At 34.3% G+C, this 22,272-nt stretch overlaps 1 protein-coding gene across 7 annotated transcripts in view; it reads left to right on the top strand.

The window, feature by feature from the left end:
- The window catches only part of PPP3CB (protein phosphatase 3 catalytic subunit beta), a 58,040-nt gene that overhangs the window by 11,108 nt on the left and 24,660 nt on the right, over positions 1 to 22,272 (top strand). For all 7 annotated transcript variants that reach the window (XM_027062279.2, XM_027062281.2, XM_027062278.2 and 4 more), the window contains exons 2-9: positions 3,747 to 3,947; positions 4,629 to 4,753; positions 7,440 to 7,551; positions 9,454 to 9,599; positions 9,858 to 9,997; positions 10,101 to 10,178; positions 10,285 to 10,379; positions 13,150 to 13,275. In XM_027062279.2, coding sequence (XP_026918080.1) covers positions 3,747 to 3,947; positions 4,629 to 4,753; positions 7,440 to 7,551; positions 9,454 to 9,599; positions 9,858 to 9,997; positions 10,101 to 10,178; positions 10,285 to 10,379; positions 13,150 to 13,275 — 1,023 coding nt within the window. The remainder of the gene's footprint in view (positions 1 to 3,746; positions 3,948 to 4,628; positions 4,754 to 7,439; positions 7,552 to 9,453; positions 9,600 to 9,857; positions 9,998 to 10,100; positions 10,179 to 10,284; positions 10,380 to 13,149; positions 13,276 to 22,272) is intronic.

Genomic DNA, 22,272 nt, shown 5'->3' with positions numbered 1-22,272 from the left:
CATGACCTGAGATGAGATCAGGTCAGATGCTTAATTGAGCCATCCGGGCTCCCCAAAAGAAAAAAATTTAAAAGCCTGAAAATAGATGGGAATGCTGTAAAATGACTTAGGAATTAAAGTAGTTGAGAAAAAAAAAAAAATATATATATATATATATTTTTTATTAGAGGGTGTGTGCAAGTGGAGAGGGGCAGAGAGACAGAGAATCTTAAACAGGCTCCATGCTCAGGGCAGAACCTGATGTGGGGCTTTATTCCATAACCCTGGGATCTTGACCTGCAACGAAATCAAGAGTCAGGTATTCAACGGACTGAGCCACCCAGGAGCCCCAAGAATATTAATTTTTGATGACAAAAATGTTTTTTAACTCTTTGACCAGTAGGGTCAATAATTAACCCCCTGTTAGGCCAAATTCTATTTGGTTGGCTTTCTTTTGCCTGGTCAGATCACCTGCTACAACTCCTCTCTCCTTCTACAAAGAGCACATGCCTTTTTCCTCTTATGCCTTTCTACATGCCTTTCCTTATTTACTGATATATTAAAATATATTCTTTTGAAACTTCATTTTCTAATTTCAGTATTGTGTTGTTAGAACAACACTGATCTAAAGTTTTCATCTGCTTTTATCTGTGATGGCATTTCTTTATCTTTCAACCTGTACATTCCTTAGAATGTATCCCAGCTAGTCTTGACATGTAAAAGTATGCCTTGAGTTGAAAAAGTGGAAGAGCATAGGTCTATAGATGACTTACCCATGAGCAGTTTTTTAGATAAATAAAGGCACTTTGGCTCTTGGGGGTAATACTTCAGTGTGAATTGCAGTGGAGCATTCACAGTGTGCATGAAAATACGTAGTAACACTGGTGACTGGTTGAATTGTGGGGATGGGGCTGGTCTCCCAGTTGGGTTTTTAGGAAGTTCTGCAGTTTGAATAGAATTCAGCCAGGAGTGGAACTTTGTTGTTGATTATTAGAAAGTATATATAATCTAGAATGCAACATCTTAAAGAGTATCTGTTTTCCTGAATAGAGTGCTAAAAAATTTTTCTTGGCCTGATGAGAAAAATGTGATCCCATCTTGATCTCAGAAATTTGTGTTTGAGATATAGTGCTTTTCCTTTTTGTAATGTCTCAGAGCACCTTGTGATTTATTTAGCAATCAGTTATTAAAATCTGCAGTTCTTAAACAATTAGTTTACTGATTAGGGGCAAGTTTGGTCTGTTTAGTCTATGGCTAGAGAAAAACATACTTTAACAGAGATTTTTATTTTATTAGACTCTGGACATACTATATTTGAGGGAACAAAATGTGTTTTAATGCTTTGTTCTAAATGTGGTAAAAAATAATGGGAATATATGTGTTCTAATGAAGAGCAAGTAAAGAAGTTCCAATTTTGTTTTACTAAGTATCAAAGAAAGCAAGAGGGATTGGTGATTTCAAAGTCTTTTAGAATTGGTTGACATCCCTCTGCCTAGTTCTTATCTCACTTCCAGAGTATTGAGTTAGTCCTGTTTTTTTGTTTTTTTTTTTCCCAGTAAGATAGAACATGGTTACTAATTATTCTTTCTCAGGTAATTGATATAATTCTAACCCAGGCTCCAGTTTTTAGTTTTTTTAGTTTAAGTTGAAATGTAAAGAAGCAATTGGTCCTATACATTTCCAGGCTTCTGTATAATAATTGATAATTACAGTGATGACACTGAAACATCAAGAAAATACTATATGGTGTATGCCCAAATATAAAGTGAGTTTTTTCTAAAACAATATTTCAGAAAAGAGGGAGCTGCCTTACATTTGAGACTATATACAGACTTTTACTATAAATTCTCTTGCTTTGTTTTAAGAAACAAAGTACTATTTGGTAAAGAGCGTAAAACTACTTCAAGCTGATTTTGAATGTTTAATGAGGCCACTTGTTGGAGTCAGTGAAAAGGAGTCAAATAAATTTAACAGATATGTAGTAATTTTTCCTAGGTATAGAACCTCAAAATTGTGCTAGATACTGTTGAAAATAGACCTTTTAGTTTCTCATTCTGTTTCCCAATAGCAGTTTTAGAGTACAGTTGGTAATATATATGGGAACTGTGGCTTAGGATTAATTTGCAGTGATAACATTTTATGTGTATTCAATAAGTGATATATCAAACAACTTGAATGAAAGTGAAGATTAGCCTTTGAAAAAAGTGTTAGATGACTTAAAAATGCCTCCAGTGATAAGGAATGCATTACATACATTTGATGTCAAAGATGCGCATAAAGATTTTGAATGAAGATGTTTTGTAAAACAGGAGGTAGGAGAAAAAGCAGTATTTCAAAATTACCATTTATTAATGCTGTTTTAAATCTATGTGCGCAGCATGCCTGGTTGGCTGAGTCGGTTAAACGTCCAACTCTTGATTTGGGCTCAGGTCATGATCTCATGGTTCGTGAGATTGAGCCCTGCATCATCGGTGCTGTCAGCACAGAACCTGCTTGAATTTCTTTCTCTCCTTCTTCCTCTGCCCCTCTCCCCCCTCTCAAAAATAAACACTAGGGAAAAAAATCTATATTTGCATCTAAATGAATTTAAATTTTATAAATATTTGTTTTATCTATATCTCTAAAAGTTTCTTTAAGAAAAATTTTTTTAATGTCTTTATTTTTGAGAGACAGAGAGACAGAAAGAGAGAGAGAGAGAGAGAGTGCGCGCGCAAGAGGGGGAGGGGCAGAGAAAGAGGGAACCACAGAATCTGAAGCAGGCTCCAGGCTCTGAGCTGTCACCACAGAACCTGACGTGGGGCTCTAACTCATGAACATGACCTGAGCTGAAGTTGGATGCCCAACCAACTAAAGCCACCCAGGCGCCCCTAAGGTTTCTTGGTTTTTTTTTTGTTTATTTGTTTGTTTTTTAAGAGGAACTAGCTGTTTTTTTAAATGTTTGAGAGAGAGAGAAAGAGAGCAAGTGGAGGAAGGGCAGAGGGAGGGAGAGAGAGAATCCCAAGTACGTTCCTCACTGTCAGTGCAGAGCCCGTTGTGGGGTTCGATCTTATGACTGTGAGATCAAGACCTGAGCTGAAATCAAGAGTTGGATGTTTAACTGACTGAGCTACCCAGGTGACCCTAGCTCTTTTTTTTTTTTTAATGTTTATTTATTTTTGAGAGAGAGAGAGAGGCAGAGAGAGCGGGGAAGAGAGAGAATCCCAGACAGGCTCCTTGCAGCCAGCACAGAGCCTGACGTGGGTGAACCGTGAGATCATGACCTGAGCCAGAATTAAGAGTTGAATGCTCAACCAACTGAGCACCCAGGTGTCCCTGGAGAGTTTCTTTTCAAGTTGGGCAGAAAACATTGTTTTTAACTTCCTTATTATAAACATGGTATGTCACTTTATATTTGGGATTTCTTTCTATTCAGGTTTAAGTTACATTTATTGTGCTTCCTTAAGGTGAAGAGTGTATGTTTTGAGAATTCTGCCAAAAAATGTTATCGCTGAAAGAAAACTTTAGTTATCCTGAAAGAACTTTTAATTTTGAGGCAGTTCATTTCTCTAATAAGTCTCAACAAAGAACATGCTATTATATATAAATAAAAAGTATAATTTGATTACTCTTTTATAAAAAACCTTTTAAAAAATTAACACCTCTGTCCAGTAAATAAATAAACACTCTAGCTTTTCAAGTTTTACTTTTGTTTATCTAGATCCATTAATTAGTATTTATGTTAATATATTAATGGTGATTTATTTTTTATTAATTAAAAAAAATTGCAGCTGTACCTTTTCCCCCAACACATCGCTTGACATCTGAAGAAGTATTTGATATGGATGGGATACCCAGGGTTGATGTTCTGAAGAATCACTTAGTAAAAGAAGGTCGGGTAGATGAAGAAATTGCACTTAGAATTATCAATGAGGGTGCTGCCATCCTTCGGAGAGAGAAAACCATGATAGAAGTAGAGGCTCCAATTACAGGTATACTTATTTATGTTTTGGATATTGTTTTTTTGATTATACCATTATTTGGTTGCTTGGATATAGGGCTGCTTATTCTTCAGCGTATGGTATACTAAATTAATATTACATGGACATTATCTTGAATTTCCAAATTATTTTTTGTAATTTTTTTTAATTTTTGCCTGTTTTTACTGAATAAGCATGATCCTAAGTAACCTGAGTGCAGAAGTTGGTCTAATATGTTTTTGTGAAGGTTTCATCAGTTGTGTTGGCCATAATCCAATTTGATTCAACAAATTCTTATTTACTTTGCTTTCAATTATTAGGGGAAAATACCTCAGTGTCAACATAGCAGTCAATAGAAAGTGTTGTGTTAGAATGGAGATTTTAACTGCCACCATTATAATTTTGTAATCTTAAAACATAAGCTTGGCTTCCTGAAGAGGAACTTTGTAAATTTAGATGAAAATTTTGTCACTAACTACAAATTTCATTATTTTTGTTAAATCTTGTTCTAGATCTTGAGCACATGAACACTTGGGTACATCATCCCTATTAGGACTCTTCATAGACTCTGACTTCCTTCTGAGACATTTCTTGATAGAATTTACATTATCTCTTATGTGAAAGAAATTAGAATTTAAGTAAAATTTGTTATTTCAGAGTTTTTTTTCATATCTAATAATCTTCTTGTTTCAGTGTGTGGTGACATCCATGGCCAATTTTTTGATCTGATGAAACTTTTTGAAGTAGGAGGATCACCTGCTAATACACGATACCTTTTTCTTGGTGATTATGTGGACAGAGGTTATTTTAGTATAGAGGTAATAATCATAATACTGTCATTTGATTTGCTTTTAAGTGTTACCATAGATGATTTCCATTAATTCCTAGTAAAATAAGTTCCTTAAAGTACCTATATTGGGTTCTTTTTAATACCTCTGCATATTCTGAAGTTTTTAGGTAAAACTACTATTTATTCTCTTCCGCCTTTCAAACTATTCTGTTTTCTTTGTATTACTATGCTTATGAAATTATAATTGCCATTTTTCCCAGTGGAAATTATGTGCAAACTGAGGGTTCTTTATTGTTCTGTTATCTAGTGGCCCTAAGGAGCTAGTGCTATTTATCTCTTTTGCCCCTAAAGGCATTAATTACCCCATGTGAAAAAAGATTAATTGAATTTTCTCTGATTAAATAAAACATACTATAATGCTTTTATTGCTTAAACCGTAGTGCTTCTATCCCACCTTCTATAGCTATTAAGACCCAAGTCTTTTGTGTATTCTGAAAGTATTCATTTCTTTTAAAAAACTTAAGAGGCATTAAAATGACCTATTGATCATTACTTAACAGTACATGGTTCTTTTTGCTCCTTTTATTTCTCTAATTATATAAATAAAATAAGGTAAATATAGAACAATCTGCCGTTTCTAATATATGCATCTCTCTTCTTTTTTAATTGAAAATGTGGCCATATTATAATGTTGTTCTGTAACTTGCTTTTTTCATATATCTCTATACTGTGATGTCTTTCCAGGTCAGTATATATAAATTTATAATATTTTTAATAGCTGCATTATATTCCGTTGAATAAACAAACCACAATTAATTTCATCGATTTCTTATTGTTAGACACTTACGGTGTTCTCAGTTTTTTGTCATTACAAATGATACCTCAGTGAACCAGGTTTTGTATATGTGTATATATATATATCTTTGCACACTTGCTAAATTATTTCTGTGGGGCAGATTTTTGGAGGTAAAATTGTTGGATAAAAGCTCTACTAATAGATACTTATGTTGAGCATTTGCCATGTTCCAAGCATATTGTAAGCACATAACACACACTGATTAATTGAATCCTCACAACAACAATATGAAATAAGTAGTGTTACTTTATCCATTTTATGGATGAGGAACCTGAGGCCGTGCCCAAGGACACATTGTTAGTAAGCAGTACAGCCAGTCTTATTCCAAGCCTGTACTCTTAACCACCTCTCCCAGTAGACAATTAAAGCTTTATCTGGTGCATTTCCATGCTGGTTCCTGTTGTTTATATCCCCTTCTCCAGTATTTTTAACCTCCTTTCTGAGGTATGCTAGGATTCATAGTGAGGAAGGAGTTCAGGGCCCTGGCCACCCAAATTCCCTAAGGAATTTTGTTACTCCCCCCTGAGTTGTTCTTCCTTTATTCATAGTTTCTTCATCAGTCGCCTTAAACTTCCCCCACAGTTGCAAGGAAATCAGAAAATGGCCCTTCTTAACAAAAAGATTGGGGGCTTTGGAAAAACAAAATGAACAATTTTAGGAAGCTTATTGGGAACTAAGCATATTGGTGTGTATGTCCTTGTATTAGAATGTTTTGTAGCTGACTCTTTTAATATATTTTACTGTTACAAAAGGAAAATAATAAAGAAAGCAAAAAAGACAGAGTTTAATAAGTATTTCCCTGGCTTAATTTCTTTTTTCCTTGTGAATAAAATGAAGGTGTGAATAGTTAAAGATTTTAATATACCTTAACTTGTTAAAAATAAAGTTTGTTTTTCTTCTTGTGTATAATTATATTTCCATATGAAATGTCTTTCCTTTTTTTTTTTTTTTTAACCAAATAAATAAGATGTGAGTCTCTTGTGTTAAATATATTTAGAGGGGTGCCTGGCTGGTTCAGTCAGTAGAGCATGCGACTCTTGATCACAGGGTTGTGAATTCGAGCCCCACGTTGGGTATAGATATTGCTTAAAAATAAAACCTAAATAAATAAATAAATCTACTTAGAGAAAAGCATCTGCTTTACTGCTTATTTTAATATTCTTCTTTTTTAAATTATACTTTCTTTGAATCAGTTTAGATAATAAGCCCCTACCTTATGTAAGGCAACAAGTATAACCAACAAAATAAACATAAAAAATGGGTATTGCCTTCGTAACACAGCATGGCATAATGATTAAGATCAGAAGATCAGATTCCTATCTCTTAAAAGTTTTTGTAATTTCAGACAAGTTACTTGAGCTCTTTGCTTCAGTCTCCTCATTTATAAAATAGAGATAATATTATTTACTTCATAGAGTTGTTTGAGGAACAAATGAGGGGTATTAAATATATAGTGCTTGATACATTGTAAGTACTCAGTAAATGGTAGATGCTGTTATTTTTGACACTGTTATTATTTTATTTATTGATATACCTAAGAAGGAAACCAATCTGCTGATTGTTTTTACAACAAATAGTCTATAAATCTAAAGTAATTAAATAGATTGACTCATTCATTCAACAGATATTTATTATTCTTTTGCTGTTTGGTAGGTACTTTTCTAGGAGTGGAGGATGAGTGTGAATAAGATGAAAAAGTCCCTGATTTCATAGAGCTTATATTTTAGCAAAGGACAAAGAGAAAAAGATAGTAAAGAATAACAGAGATTGTAAGGACAATAGGGTTAGAGGAAAAGGAACAAAGATCAAACAACTTAAAAAGATAAGTTAAATTCACTTAAAACATTTTCTTTTGCAGTGTGTCTTATATTTATGGGTCCTGAAGATTCTTTACCCAAGCACATTATTTCTTCTGAGAGGCAATCATGAATGCAGACACCTTACTGAATATTTTACCTTTAAGCAGGAATGTGAGTATTGCCATGAGAAATACTTTCACTTCCTCAGTAATCTTTTGGAGTGAGGTAGTAAGAGTTTGGAAGATTTACAGTGCAACATTAAGAACAGATTTTGTGTCCAAACACATAAAGCTTTAAGGATGATTGTCAGGAGCTCTCTAGTGGTTAATGGTGTTTCATTCAGACATTTTCATTTCAGTATTTCCTGTTAAGTTTGCCTTTATAGATATATGAAACAGTTTTGAGTTTTGTACATAGTTTTAATGTTTAAGTGATTTTTTTTAACAGGAAGACTAAAACTAAAAGGAAAAAAATTGTTTTTGCATTAGAGACTTTTGTCCCCCAATATTGAAGCTCTCTCATGAAGCTTCTTAAATTATTCATGCTGTCATCATTGCAGATTGTTTCAAACACACTGTTAATGAATTGAAATTCTTAACCTACAATGTTTACCCCATTTCTCTCTTAAATTATTGTGGCAATGGCAGTCTATAATAGCCAGAAGCAACAATATGATATAGGGCAGTATTTGATCTTTTTTTCACATCTCTTAACTGTGTGCTTATTAAGTTAATATTCATGACTATACTAAGTCTTAGAGTTAAGTTCTAAGAGTAGAAATAATTTCAGAATTGTGGAGACTCATGATCCACTAAAGATCATATTACTAGAGACTTTCAGTAAAAGAAGAAAAATATAGTGGTAAGTAATGGCAGAGGGGGCAAAGTCAGATAACTTCAAAGATCAGGTAGGTAACCTGAATGAATAGGTTATGAATAATAACATAATAAAAATAATAAAATAATGCAAATAAATAATGAAATAATAATAAATAAATGAATAAAGATGAGACCTGGAAAGTGCATTGACCAAAAGCAATCAGTTTAAAAATTTTATTGAACCACAGTGCTGGAAAACAGATCTGTTAGCAAACTACCAGTTTAGATGGTTGCTGGATATAGATTTTCTCATATTTGAATGTTACAGTGTTAAAAATGGAAAAAAGAATTAAGTTCTTTTTTTCCTTTAGATAATCAACAAACCACCCACCAAAACTCCAGCAAAAATGTAAAATATCCACGAATTTAAATATATAAAGGAGCAAAGGGATCTCTGTAAAACTAAATTAACAGTTGGATTTGGTGGAGTTTTTGTCTCTTGTGTTATTTTGGCTTCATGCTTCACTGCCCATTTTAACCATTGTAGACTAGAGGAGCCCCTCTGTTTCTCCAATATATGAATAAGTTATCTTTTCTTTCTTTTTTTTTTTTTTGAATTGGATGGACCTTGAGTTTTGTTGTGATGATGTAGTCATCTTCCCTGTAACAACAAAGTAGTCACTGACTCTTACAATAAAATAAAGTATTAAAACTATTTTAGCTTTAAGTATAATTCTAATTTAGCTTCACCTGGCCTATAAAATAGGTAAAAGGTTGGGCTGTTTTTAGAAATTTGACTTATTTATTTTAAGTAATATTTTATGGTGATCTACTGCATACCCAAAGTAAATTTAGAGACTGCAAATATTTTGTCTTCATAAGACCAATACCACTGCTTATTTTATTGATTCTCATACAGCAAGATGCTTTCCTTTTTAGAAAAAAATTGTATACAGTAAAATTCACTCTTTGTAGTGTTTAGTTCTGAGTTTTGACAAGTGCATAGAACTGCCTACCACCATAGTCATGATAAAGAAAAATTTCATCATCCCATAAATTCCTTTTTGCTGTCTTTTTATAGTTACCTCTTTACTGACTGGTGACCACTTAGCTGTTATCTGTGTCTATAATTTTCTTGCCTTGGTTTCAATAGTCAATTACAGATAGGTAGGTAGGTAGGTCGGTCGATTGATCGATAGATTAATCTTCAAAATGATCAACTGGTATTGTAATTTTCAATTATTTTTTCTTCTAGGTAAAATTAAATATTCAGAAAGAGTCTATGAAGCTTGTATGGAAGCTTTTGATAGCCTGCCTCTTGCTGCACTTTTAAATCAACAATTTCTTTGTGTTCATGGTGGACTTTCACCAGAAATACACACACTGGATGATATTAGGAGAGTGAGTACATATTGTAGTTCCAAGGTTGGTTCCTATTGATAGTACTTTGTTGGGTAGAGAGTAGAAATTTTAAACTTCTCTTCACTGCCAAGATTAGGTAATGGTAAAAATTATCATACTGATATTTTAAGGAAATATTCTCTAACCATTTCAGAACGATGTAGTATGGACAGTATTCAAAGTTGGTACCACTTTACTGTGTCCATTCTATTCTCACTTTTGACAAGTTATTCTTTTCTTTGTTTCTTTCTTTCACAGTTAGATAGATTCAAAGAGCCACCTGCATTTGGACCAATGTGTGACTTGCTATGGTCCGATCCTTCTGAAGATTTTGGAAATGAAAAATCACAGGAACATTTTAGTCACAATACAGTTCGAGGATGTTCTTATTTTTATAAGTAAGGAAAAATATCCAAGATTAAACACATTTTAGTTGTTAAAATAGCATATATTTCATATAGAAAACCATTATTTTACTTAATTTACTTTTTTCCCCCACAGCTATCCAGCAGTGTGTGAATTTTTGCAAAACAATAATTTGTTATCGATTATTAGAGCTCATGAAGCTCAAGATGCAGGGTAAGAATTCTGTTTCCCTGACCCAAATTAACACCTTATGTACAAATCAAACTTAGTAACTCATAATTGATGCTTTACGATGCATATTAAGCTATTTGTTTTACAGCTATAGAATGTACAGAAAAAGTCAAACTACAGGGTTCCCTTCATTAATAACAATTTTTTCGGCACCTAATTACTTAGATGTCTACAATAATAAAGGTAAGATGTTGTTGATAAAAAAATTGTTAAGCAACTTAGCTTTTTTATTGACTTATTTTTTGAAAATAATGGAAAAGAGGCATTGTTTGAAACTATAACTATCCAAATCTCATCATAAAAAAGTATAAGATATAAGGGAGGGGAGAGAATAAGAAATAAAAATCCAAAATGTGAAACTTACCGTCTGTAATCATTCCACAACTTGTCAGTCATAAAAGCTATCTTATAAAAGAATGCTCCGAATTAAGTCAAAAAACCAAACATGATTTTCTCAAACTCCCCTTTCTTAAATCTTTCCCCTTATAATCAAGAGAATGTTTTCTTGTTTGCATAAAGCTCCTTCTGCTGCTTTGACCATTTCATGTATTTGCACTATATAGTTAATTTAGTTTATCATGTTTCTTGTTTTATTTCACTGATCTAGGTTCTGTTTGTCTTTCTTACTCCCTGCTTTTACCTCTATCTACAGTCTTATCATTGCCCCATGAAGATTTGTAGTTGAACCTTCTTTGATTAATTCATTCTGACCTCCATTTCAGAGACATATTCTTCCTTTCTTTTAACTATTCTTTTTTCCTTTTTTTCATCTTTTTTCTTTATCTCCTGTTCCACTAGTTTTCATTCCTTCTCCTTCTGTCCATATTTGATCTGTCTATAATAATTGGGTTTCATTTAACTTTGAACATAGCTTATTGACAGATAATACTTAGGATCTTAATCTAGTTAAGTGTGTGCCAAAGACGTTAAAGATGAGCTTGGGTATGTTTACGTAGTTCACATTTTCAGGAGAGGAAGTTAAGAAGCCAGCTTCTATTCTGTCTTGATATGTCTGGAATTCAGTTGACTATGCCATAGTTTCCAGGGTCACTGGAAGAGATGTGCCAGGAGGAAAGAACAGAAGGTTAAAGACTTTTTTGAAAGTATTAGAGACGTAATGAGGTCATTGCTAAATATGGGTCATAGAGGACTAGAATAAGAGGATTTTTTGTTGTTGTTGTTATTGGAGATGATGGTTAAAAGATTAAAACATTTGCCTGAGATCAAATGGTAGCATGCTATAAGTTTGATACAGAATATGCTACAAAAACTTAATACTATATTAATTACCAAAACAACCATGCCATGGACTGAGTTGCTAATCTTCAGAAGTTGGTATCTGTGTAGTCTCTAAGGAGTATGTCAGTGCTAAAATAGCCTTTTAAATTGTAGTTTAGTTTACAAACTTCAGAATTTCTGAAGAAGTTATCTAATGATGTGTGGCTTCACTTTTGAAGAAAATGTCATCTAAGTTTTGACTCAGTTCTCAAGAACAGAATAGAGTGCTACGTTTAACTTTGTACCGGCGCTCTGCTACCTCAACTGTGACCTCCCCTTATCAGCATTATAAGACCTAGTGTTCAGTGCTCAGTTGATTACTGTCTTATTGGTTGTCCTCTGTCAGTTTGACCTAGGGGGTAAAGGGATTACTTTTCTGAGTATTCAGAAAAGAAACTCAAACCATCGAATCTGTCTTGTCAAAATCAGATGTCTCTTAGTAGTGATTAGTCTGTACATAGTGTTAATGATTTGAGTGCTTACATGGTATGGGTATGTTTGTAATGTTTCATTCCATCTATAAGGCAATTTTCTAGATTCTTTCTCTCTCTTCTCTCTCACTCTCTTGTTTTGTTTTAAAGCTGAAAACTTGGTATCGGCCCCTAATTTCTGAGGCTAAATTTTAAATACTTTTATTTCCTAAGGGAAACAAACACATTACTTGTGACTTTGTATTAGCCAGAATCTCACATCTTGGAATTTAACATTTGCATTTTCATGCTTTTCATTAAAATGGAAAAAAAGTAATCACATAATTATTATATCTACAAAGCATTTTATACTTTTATATACTTTCATGTGAAATACATTCTCTGATCGTAAAATCAACTTCTGAGATAGGCAGGGTGGACATAATAGTCCTATTTTATGAATGAGAAATAGGTTAGTTAAATAATTTACCAAGCATTATGAAGATTGTATGTGCTATAGCTTAGATTAGAATCTAGCCCATATAACCCAGTGTTCCATAAAATAATATAACCAGTGTCTGAAATCTATGTAGTTAATTTAAGATATTATTTCTTTTAACATATTGAAACATTAGATACCTTAAATTGAGATGAGTATGTTACTTTTGGGTTATTTGGTTATAATATTTTTAATGGAATTTTTTCTAAATGAAGTAAAATATTTCTTTGTGGTAGTTTCACTTGATTTCCCATATAAATGAAATAAATACATTTATATAATCATAAAAACTGCTTTTTTTCTGGCTTTTGTTTTGTTTTGTTTTTTGCTTTATTACCATTTAGCTATCTTTTTCAGGTTGCCTGCAACTAAAAAGATCCTCTTAAAATTCCTTCAACTTATACGAACTTTTAAACCTAGAAAATTGCTCATTGCCGTTCTGTGTTTCCTCTAAAAATTGAGTTTTCACAATTTTGGATTTAAAGTGCATGTTCTTCATTAAATTATAAAGTGAAACAAACATTCTAGAAATCTGGGAATTTCATTAAAAATAACTGTAGATCTGACTATGCTTTATATAAAAGTGTGTTAAAAACAAAAGTGTGTTATTACTAAAAAATTAGTTCCTATCTCCCTCTACTAGTCCTTATTCAACTCACCCCTTGATTCCCTACCCCCTTAAAACAATATTTTTTTGCTTTTATGTGTTTTAGACTTTTGGAGCTAAAGACAAATTGTTACATTCACATTCAAACTTCTCTTTCAGCTGCTGTATTAAAGTATGAAAATAATGTGATGAATATTCGACAATTTAACTGTTCTCCACATCCTTACTGGTTGCCCAATTTTATGGATGTCTTCACATGGTCTTTACCATTTGTTGGAGAAAAAGGTATGATTCTTTTTTTTTTTAATGTTTTATTACTGTTAACATTTACTCCAGTTTACTATTGCAGGCACATACTTACTAAAGGAAACTGAAGTCTAGTTTCACTGTGGGTTCAGCTCTACTTGTGTCAGTGGGTGTGGATATGAGAGCCTCAAAGATATTTTGGTTAGCTGTTTATAGCCCCCATGTGAGGGTGTCTGGGGGACTAGGAGAAGACTTATAAATAGCCTGATGTTGTCTTCAGCTGTTGGGTTTTACTTTCTGCTTTTCTTTAGCTTAAATCTTTTATAAGGAATGGAGGGATAGCTTTGCTTTGGAATGGACACTTTTGCATATTTTAACAGCACTTTTGGGGGATGTCAGAGTATTTTATGGGAGAATTTAAGAGCCCTAGTTTTGGGCAATGTTAGTTATATTTTAGCAGTTCTGTATACCCTGAGAAGAATGATAAAGAGAAATTCAGGTTCAAACCTAAGATTTGTTTTCCTGTATAAAAATATGTATACAAATTTAGTCGTGATGCTTTCTGATAATTTCCATTAATAATATATTAGTTTATGCTTTTTAGGCTTTTTAAGAGAACATAATGCTATTTAAGATTTTTTTTTCTGTTTTTTTTCCTAGTTGTATAGAATTCTTAGGATTTCCTTACTTTATCACATTCTTTTCTACTTAGTGTTAATTTTTCCACAAGGCAATGCCTCAGTTACCATAAGTGGAAAATAAGAGTATGAGAGTACAGATATGATTGTAAAACATTTTGTTCTATATCCCTCTCTATTTTTTCTCACCTCTTCCATGTTACAAAATGTTCCTTTCTGTTTGACATATGATATTTCTGCCAACACAATTTTGGGTTCTAAAATACAGAGTTAATACTTAAACTGTGTACGTTAAACAGACTTCTTGAAGATTGCCTTCAGTCTTCATCAGTTACTCAGTAGGTCAACAAGTTAATATGGAGATAGAATTACCCACTTTAGCATTTGAGAAGGGGGCCAGTAAAAGGCTTAGGTGCAAGGGATGCATTACACTTACAACCTTCTATCTTTGGTGGATGAGAAATAGTTCAATCATAGCATCATCAGGCTAAAGGGAATTTAAGAATTCATATTGCTCATTCTCCTGCCCTTAGGCTAGACTTCAACTCAACTATTTTAATGTAATATGAGTGGGGTTGGGGGGCTGGAAAGAAAGGGAAGGATAAGGTAGGAGGAAAATAGACATTTCATGGATTCTGATTTGATTCTCTAATGCCTCTGCAATAAGGAAATACAGTACTTCATTATATCTAGTCTAAATATTTGTGTTTTGAGAAAAGAAATAGGGATAATAGCTTTTCTCAACTAATGCACCTATCAAAAACCAGGGCATCAGAGAATTTTAAAACTAATAGTTAACTTAATAATCATGTAGTCTAATTCCTTCTGAGAGATGAGAAAATTTAATCTAGTTTCTGGGGATCTGTCATAAATAAAAATGGAGAATCAGGTTTCTATCAGTGTTACTACATTTGAAGTTTGCTACTAAGTAATCTTTTGTTCTTTTTTTGCCACTTTAAATCATCTTATAAAGATGAGGAAGTATTCAAACCTTTTGACCATTTTCCCCCCGTGAATCTTCTCCAAATTATTCATACTTTCTAAAAATGTGAAGCTTAGATTTGAACATTATACGCAAATAGAATCCTAGCTAATGTTGAGCACAGTAAGATTTTTTTCAAACTCTTTGCATATTTTTCCATTTAATACATGTTAGCTATTTAGATAGCCTATTTGATTCTAATGAAAATTTTCTTTTATTGTAAATAACAGCAAATGGTGGCTCATTTGTTCCACTTTGAAAAAGCCAATTTGACTCTGATGTAGTCTCTGAGAAGCAACGAACCTAAGCCAGAGGCTTCCTTGGAGGCTGATTGAATCCTAAAGTTAGATGAAATCTGTGTTTTTAACCTTTTGGGGCTTTTTATTTCTTAAAAAGAAAAATCCTATGTTGGAAAGTTTCCAACATATACAAAGGTATAATGAATAATATGATGAGTTGCTATGTACCAATTGCTCAGCTTCAATAATTTGATCCACTTATCAAACCATGACCAATGTTGTATCATTTATATACCTATCCACTACTCCCCACCCAATACATTAGTTATTTTGGATCATATATCAGCCATTTTTTTATAGCTATAAATATTTTAGAATGAATCTGTAAAAGGACTCTTTCTTATTATTAAAGTAACTACACAAACACAGTGATTAATTTCTTAAACCCTTTTGAGAATCTGATGAAATTTATGGACTTTGCCTCAGAAAAATACATGTACGTTTGTACATAAACATAACATTTTCAGGATGTTTCTATATCTGAAGTAAATTGGTAACTCCTTTCAGGTTTATTGCCCCCAATTTAAGAACCTCTGTTCTAGAGGGTCCAATAAAGTGCAATCTCCCATAGAAGGTCATACATGTAATATTTATTCATTTACTAGATTTTTTTGGAAAGCCTGTTTTATTCCCGTTACTAAGGATACAAAAATACAAGTAAGACATAGGCCTTTGCAGATTAATAGAGAATTTAAGATACATGAATAATGATAACAAAATGTAAGTGTTCCTAGAGAAGTCTAGTTTTATAGGAATTAAGAGGAGGGGGTAGATTATATTTGTTAGAGGGGTTAAAGTAGCATTTGAACCAGGGCTTGTAGAATGGTGGAATTGGAATTGTAGATATGGGCAGGAGAATTCTAGGTAACAGAATTTACCTGAGTCAGAAAGCAAGAGAGCATAAGGCCACTGACAAATGTTGAGGGGTTCAGGCTGATTTGCAGTTAAGATGTATGAAGGTCAGTAGTAGTAGAAAAAGAATGAGAAGTTAAGTTAGGGCTAGATGATGAGGATTTTGATCACCACACAGAGAATTTGGAACTTTGATAAATGGTGGGCAGCAGCTGAAACAGAGTATTGACCATGATAGTCATTTAGAAAAATTGGTGAAATGGCCTGGAAGACTAGAAGTTGGGAGACCTGTTTTATGAAGCTCCATCAAGAGTCAAGTGGAACTATAATAAAGCCCTGGTAGCATTAGGAATAGAGAGCAGGGGAGAACTGCAAGAATTATAGAGGTACGATGAGTTAAGACTTAACAAGATTGCATGTTGCAGGCGAGGGAATGGTTGAAGATGACTTAGATGTTTGATCTGGTAATGATATTACCATTAACACTCTGTGATGAAAACCTGTTATTTTAGCAACCCCTCACTCTAGTTATAGCTACTCTTGATCTTCATTGGGATTGCTAGGCCTTTGACTGTGTCATTTTCTTCTAAGTCAGATCACTCCTTGCCTTTCTTCCTTCTTAATGCACCTTCATACTCCTTTCTCTCTCTTTTTGCTATTCATTTATCTTGCAAATCTTAGCCCCAGTAAATCCAACCATCCATTTTCTCCATTCTTATAGCCAGGGTATAGAACACTGCTGGAGATATTTACACAGCCTTATGAAGTGGTACCACTCTTTGATTGCTAGGCATTGGTTGGGTTCTCGATAGTACCTAAATATTTTTTGTGTCACTAATCTGCTTCCTTTCCCTTTTCCGTTAGGAAATATTATCAATTTAATTTTTTTTTTCTCTTAAACACTTTTTTTTTGTAGCCACTTCCCTCACTCTCAGAGAAAACATATATCACTAGTGGGAGCTTTCTCTACTTATTGTTTCCCTTCTTATAAACCTTGAAGTCTTACCTGTTGAAGTCTTACCTTATTGAAGAGGTGACCCTTTCCATCTAGGGTTAGCCCTTCTAACCTGACTCTAGGATTCCATTATGCTTCTATTTTTTCAGGAAACTTGCTTCATCTGTTAGATCTGTTAGATCTTCTGTATTTTCAGACTCTCTGTATTAAGTTCTTTTATAAATTGCTGAAATCTATTTGATCTTTATTTTAAAGATTAAATAACATTTCCCCTATTTGGTATCTTTCTTTGGCAACTACCATGCCTTTCTTTCACAGTTAAGCTTCTGGATGAAAAGTACTATATACTTAAAAGCTACTATTTGTTAGTCATAAATGACATCTCGTAGCTTTCAAGATAAATCTTAATCTGTCACACAAGGTCTTTGGACCTCTTTATGTTTTCAGCCTCATTTCTTTCCTTCTCATCTTATTCTCTATGTTCTAGCCATAACACAGCATTGCCAATTACCTGCATATGATGCTCATTAGGTTTCATGTTTTCATATTTTGGTTTATTTTCTCATAACAGTTTTAATGAGATATAATTCACATCCCATATAATTAACCTATTTAAATCCTACAGTCCAGTGGTTTTTAGTATATTTGTGGAGTTGTACAGTAATCACCACATTTTTGAAACGTTTTAATCATCCTCTCAAAGAAACCCTGTATCCATTAGTAGTCACACCCCATTTCCTCCTGCCTCTCATTGCTGGCTCTCAGCAAGCATTAAGCTACTTTCTAACTCCATAGGTTTGCCTGTTCTGGACATTTCATATAAATAGAATCATACAATTTGTGATCTTTTGTGACTAGTATCTTTCTCTAATGTTTTCAGGTTTATCCATGTTGTGGCATGAATCAGTACTTCATTCCTTTTTGTGACCAAGTAATCTTCTATTACATGGATACACCACTTTTTAAAAAAATTTATTTTGGGGTCTCCTGGGTGGCTCAGGAAATTAATTGTGAGACTTTGGCTCAGGTCATGATCCTGTGGTTTGCAAGTTCAAGCCCCACCTCAGGCTTTCTGCTGTCAGCAAGGAGCCCGCTTCAGATCCTCTGTCCTCCTTTCTCTCTGCTTGTGCACTCTCTCCCTCTCCCTCTCTCTCTGTCTCTCTCTCTCAAAAATAAACATTAAAAAAAATTTTATTTTGCTACATTAGTTTCAGTTGTACAATATAGTGATTCAACAATTCCATATAGTACTCGATGCTCATCAGGATAAGTGAACTCTTAATTCCCTTCATCTGTTTTACTCATCTCCCAGCCATCTCCTATCTGATAATCATCAGTTTGTTGAAAAATCTGTTTTTTTTTCTTTTTTTGTTCCTTTGTTCATTTGCTTAAACTCCATGTGTGGGTGAGATCATACAGTATTTGTTTTTCTATGATTGGCATATTTTGCTTACCATTATAGTTTATAGATTCATCCATGTTGTTGCAAATGGCAAGATGTCATTCTTTTTTATGGCTAAATAGTATTCCATTGTATGTGTATGCATGTGTATATATATCTCTACACATATATATGACTTTTTCTTTACCCATTCATCTGTTGATGGACACTTGGGCTGCTTCCATAATTTAGCTGTTGTAAATAATGTTGCTATGAACCTAGAGGTGCATGTATCCCTTTGAATTAGTTGTTTTTGTCTTTTTTGGTAAATATTCAGTAGTATGATTACTGGATCATAGGGTAGTTCTATTTTTAACTTTTTGAGAAACCTCCATACTCTGGATCATAGGGTAGTTCTTTTTTTAACTTTTTGAGAAACCTCCATACTGTCTTCCATAGTTTCTGCACCAGTTGGCATTCCTACCAACAATGCAACATTGCAACATTGCAAGAGGGTTCTTTTTTCTCCACAGCCTCACAGACACATGTTGTTTCTTGTTTTTTTGTTTTTGTTTTTTTAAATTTTTTATTTACTTTAGAGAGATAGAACACGCAAACTGGGGACAGGGACAGAGGGAGAGACAGAGAGAATCTTAAGCAGGCTCCACACACAGTATGGAGCCCAATGTGGGGCTTGATCCCATAACCCTGAGATTATGACCTGAGCTGAAATCAAGAATAGAACTCTCAACTGACTGAGACACCCAGGTGCCTGTTTCTTGTATTTTTGGTTTTAGCTGTTCTGACAGTTGTGAGGTAATAACTCATTGTAGTTTTGATTTACATTTCCCTGAGGATGAGTGATGTTGAATACCAAATTTTGTTTATCCCTTCATTAGCTGCAAGACATTTGATTGTTTTCACTTTTTAACTATTAATAATGCTGCTGCAGTGAACATTCATGTACAGGTTTTTATATGGACATATGTATTTATTAGGTATAGAACTGGGAGTAGAATTACTGGGTCATATCGTAACTCTTATGTTTAACCTTTTGAGAATCTGCCAAACTTCTTTCCAAAGCAGCTGTATAGTCCCATTGCCAGTGAATGGTTCCATTTTTTCCATATGCTTGCCAGCACTTTATATTATGTATTTCTTTTTTTTTTTTAATGTTTATTTTTTGAGAGAGAGAGCATGCATGTGAATGGGAGAGGGGCAGAGAGAGAGGGAGACAGCAAGCTCCAGGCTGTGAGCTGTCAGCACAGAGCCTGACGTGGGGCTCGAACCCATGAACCGTGAGATCATGACCTGAGGCGAAGTCAGAGGCTTAACTGACTGAGCCACCCAGGTGCCCCTATGTATTTCTTATCATAGCCATCATATTGGATATGAAGTTGTGTCTCATCATGGTTTTGATTTGCATTTCCCTAGTGAATAATGGTGTTGAGTATATTTTCATGTACTTATTGACCATTTATCTTCTTTGAAGAAATACTTATTTAAAAAATTTTTTAAATGTTTATTTATTTTTGAGAGAGAGAGAGACACTCACACATACACACACATGCACACACGCACACACAGAAAGTGCAGCGGAGGAGGGGCAGAGAGAGAGGGAGACACAGAATCCAAAACAGGCTCCAGGCTCTGAGCTGTTAAGCACAAAACCTGACACAGTGCTTGAACTCATGAACCCTGAGATCATGACCTAAGCCAAAGTCAGGCACTTAACTAACTGAGCCACCCAGGTGCCCTGAGAAATGTTTATTTAAATCCTGTGTTCATTAGAATTTTTTTTTTTTTTTTTTTTTTTTTTTTTTTTTAGAGAGAGCACACACAAGTGAGGGAGAGGGGCAGAGGGAAAAAGAGAGATCTTTTTTGTTGTTACTTATTTTTGAGAGAGAGAGAGAGCCTGTGCTAGTGGGGGAGGGACAGAGAGAGAGAGGGAACAGAGGATCTGAAGTGTGCTCTACACTGACAGGAGAGAGCCTGATGTGTGGCTTGAACTCATGAACCATGAGATCATGACCTGAGCTGAAACCAAGAGTTGGACACTTAACCAACTGACCCACCCAGGCACCCCGAAAAAAAATTTTTTTTATCACTCACAAAAATGTGCTTTTATTAGCAATAATTCATAAATTATATTTATGTGTTTGTACAAACTCTACCAAATGGTGGTTCAATAAATTCATTGCCACAAAGGCAGCACAACACATGCCCCAGCTGAGAAGTGTACAGTTCTCATGATTACTATGACAAAATCCTTCCTGAATTGGATTTTCTTCAATTTGTCCACTGAGATGACCATAAAAGATCATCTATAAGACATACAGACATGAAAATTATAATATTGCGCTAATGTTAATATCAGGTTGGGAAGACTGTAAGGATCTTGATTATATAGTGCTCCTCTGTTGTATCTCTCATCATCCTGGAAAGCTAAGTTTTCCAGGGAATGAGGTGTTTGTACACTTTCCATTAGTTTAACCAATACAATTTCCCTGGATATTTATTTATTTATTTATTTATAGGTTTTTTTTCTTTGATGTCTTTTATTTTTATTTATTTATTTTTAATGTATGAAATTTATTGTCAAATTGGTTTCCATACAACACCCAGGGCTCATCCCAAAAGATGCCCTCCTCAATGCCCATCACCCACCCTCCCGTCTCTCCCACCCCCCATCAACCCTCAGTTTGTTCTCAGTTTTTAAGAGTCTCTTATGCTTTGGCTGTCTCCCACTCTAACCTCTTTTTTTTTTTTTTCCCTCCCCTCCTCCATGGATTTCTGTTCAGTTTCTCAGGATCCACATAAGAGTGAAAACATATGGTATCTGTCTTTCTCTGTATGGCTTATTTCACTTAGCATCACACTCTCCAGTTCCATCCACGTTGCTACAAAGGGCCATATTTCATTCTTTCTCATTGCCACATAGTACTCCATTGTGTATATAAACCACAGTTTCTTTATCCATTCATCAGTTGATGGACATTTAGGCTTTTTCCACAATTTGGCTATTGTTGAGAGTGCTGCTATATAGGATAAGTCTATTTTTAATTTTTTGAGGAACCTCCACACTGTTTTCCAGAGTGGCAGCACCCGTTTGCATTCCCACCAACAGTGCAAGAGGGTTCCCGTTTCTCCACATCGTCTCCAGCATCTATAGTCTCCTGATTTGTTCATTTTGGCCACTCTGACTGGCGTGAGGTGATATCTGAGTGTGGTTTTGATTTGTATTTCCCTGATAAGGAGCGATGTTGAGCATCTTTTCATGTGCCTGCTGGCCATCCGGATGTCTTCTTTAGAGAAGTGTCTATTCATGTTTTCTGCCCATTTCTTCACTGGGTTATTTGTTTTTTGGGTGTGGAGTTTGGTGAGCTCTTTATAGATTTTGGATACTGGCCCTTTGTCCGATATGTCATTTGCAAATATCTTTTCCCATTCCGTTGGTTGCCTTTTAGTTTTGTTGATTGTTTCCTTTGCTGTGTAGAACCTTTTTATCTTCATGAGGTCCCAATAGTTCATTTTTGCTTTTAATTCCCTTGCCTTTGGGGATGTGTCAAGTAAGAAATTGCTGGGGCTGAGGTCAGAGAGGTCTTTTCCTGCTTTCTCCTCTAGGGTTTTGATGGTTTCCTGTCTCACATTCAGGTCCTTTATCCATGTTGAGTTTATTTTTGTGAATGGTGTGAGAAAGTGGTCTAGTTTCAACCTTCTGCATGTTGCTGTCCAGTTCTCCCAGCACCATTTGTTAAAGAGACTGTCTTTTTTCCATTGGATATTCTTTCCTGCTTTGTCAAAGATTAGTTGGCCATACTTTTGTGGGTCTAGTTCTGGGGTTTCTATTCTATTGCATTGGTCTATGTGTCTGTTTTTGTGCCAATACCATGCTGTCTTGATGATGACAGCTTTGTAGTAGAGGCTAA

This window comes from Acinonyx jubatus, chromosome D2, assembly GCF_027475565.1.
Source record: "Acinonyx jubatus isolate Ajub_Pintada_27869175 chromosome D2, VMU_Ajub_asm_v1.0, whole genome shotgun sequence".
Classification (NCBI taxonomy): Eukaryota; Metazoa; Chordata; class Mammalia; order Carnivora; family Felidae; genus Acinonyx; species Acinonyx jubatus.
Note: the sequence above shows the minus strand (reverse complement) of the source record. Positions and strands in the feature narration are given on the sequence as shown.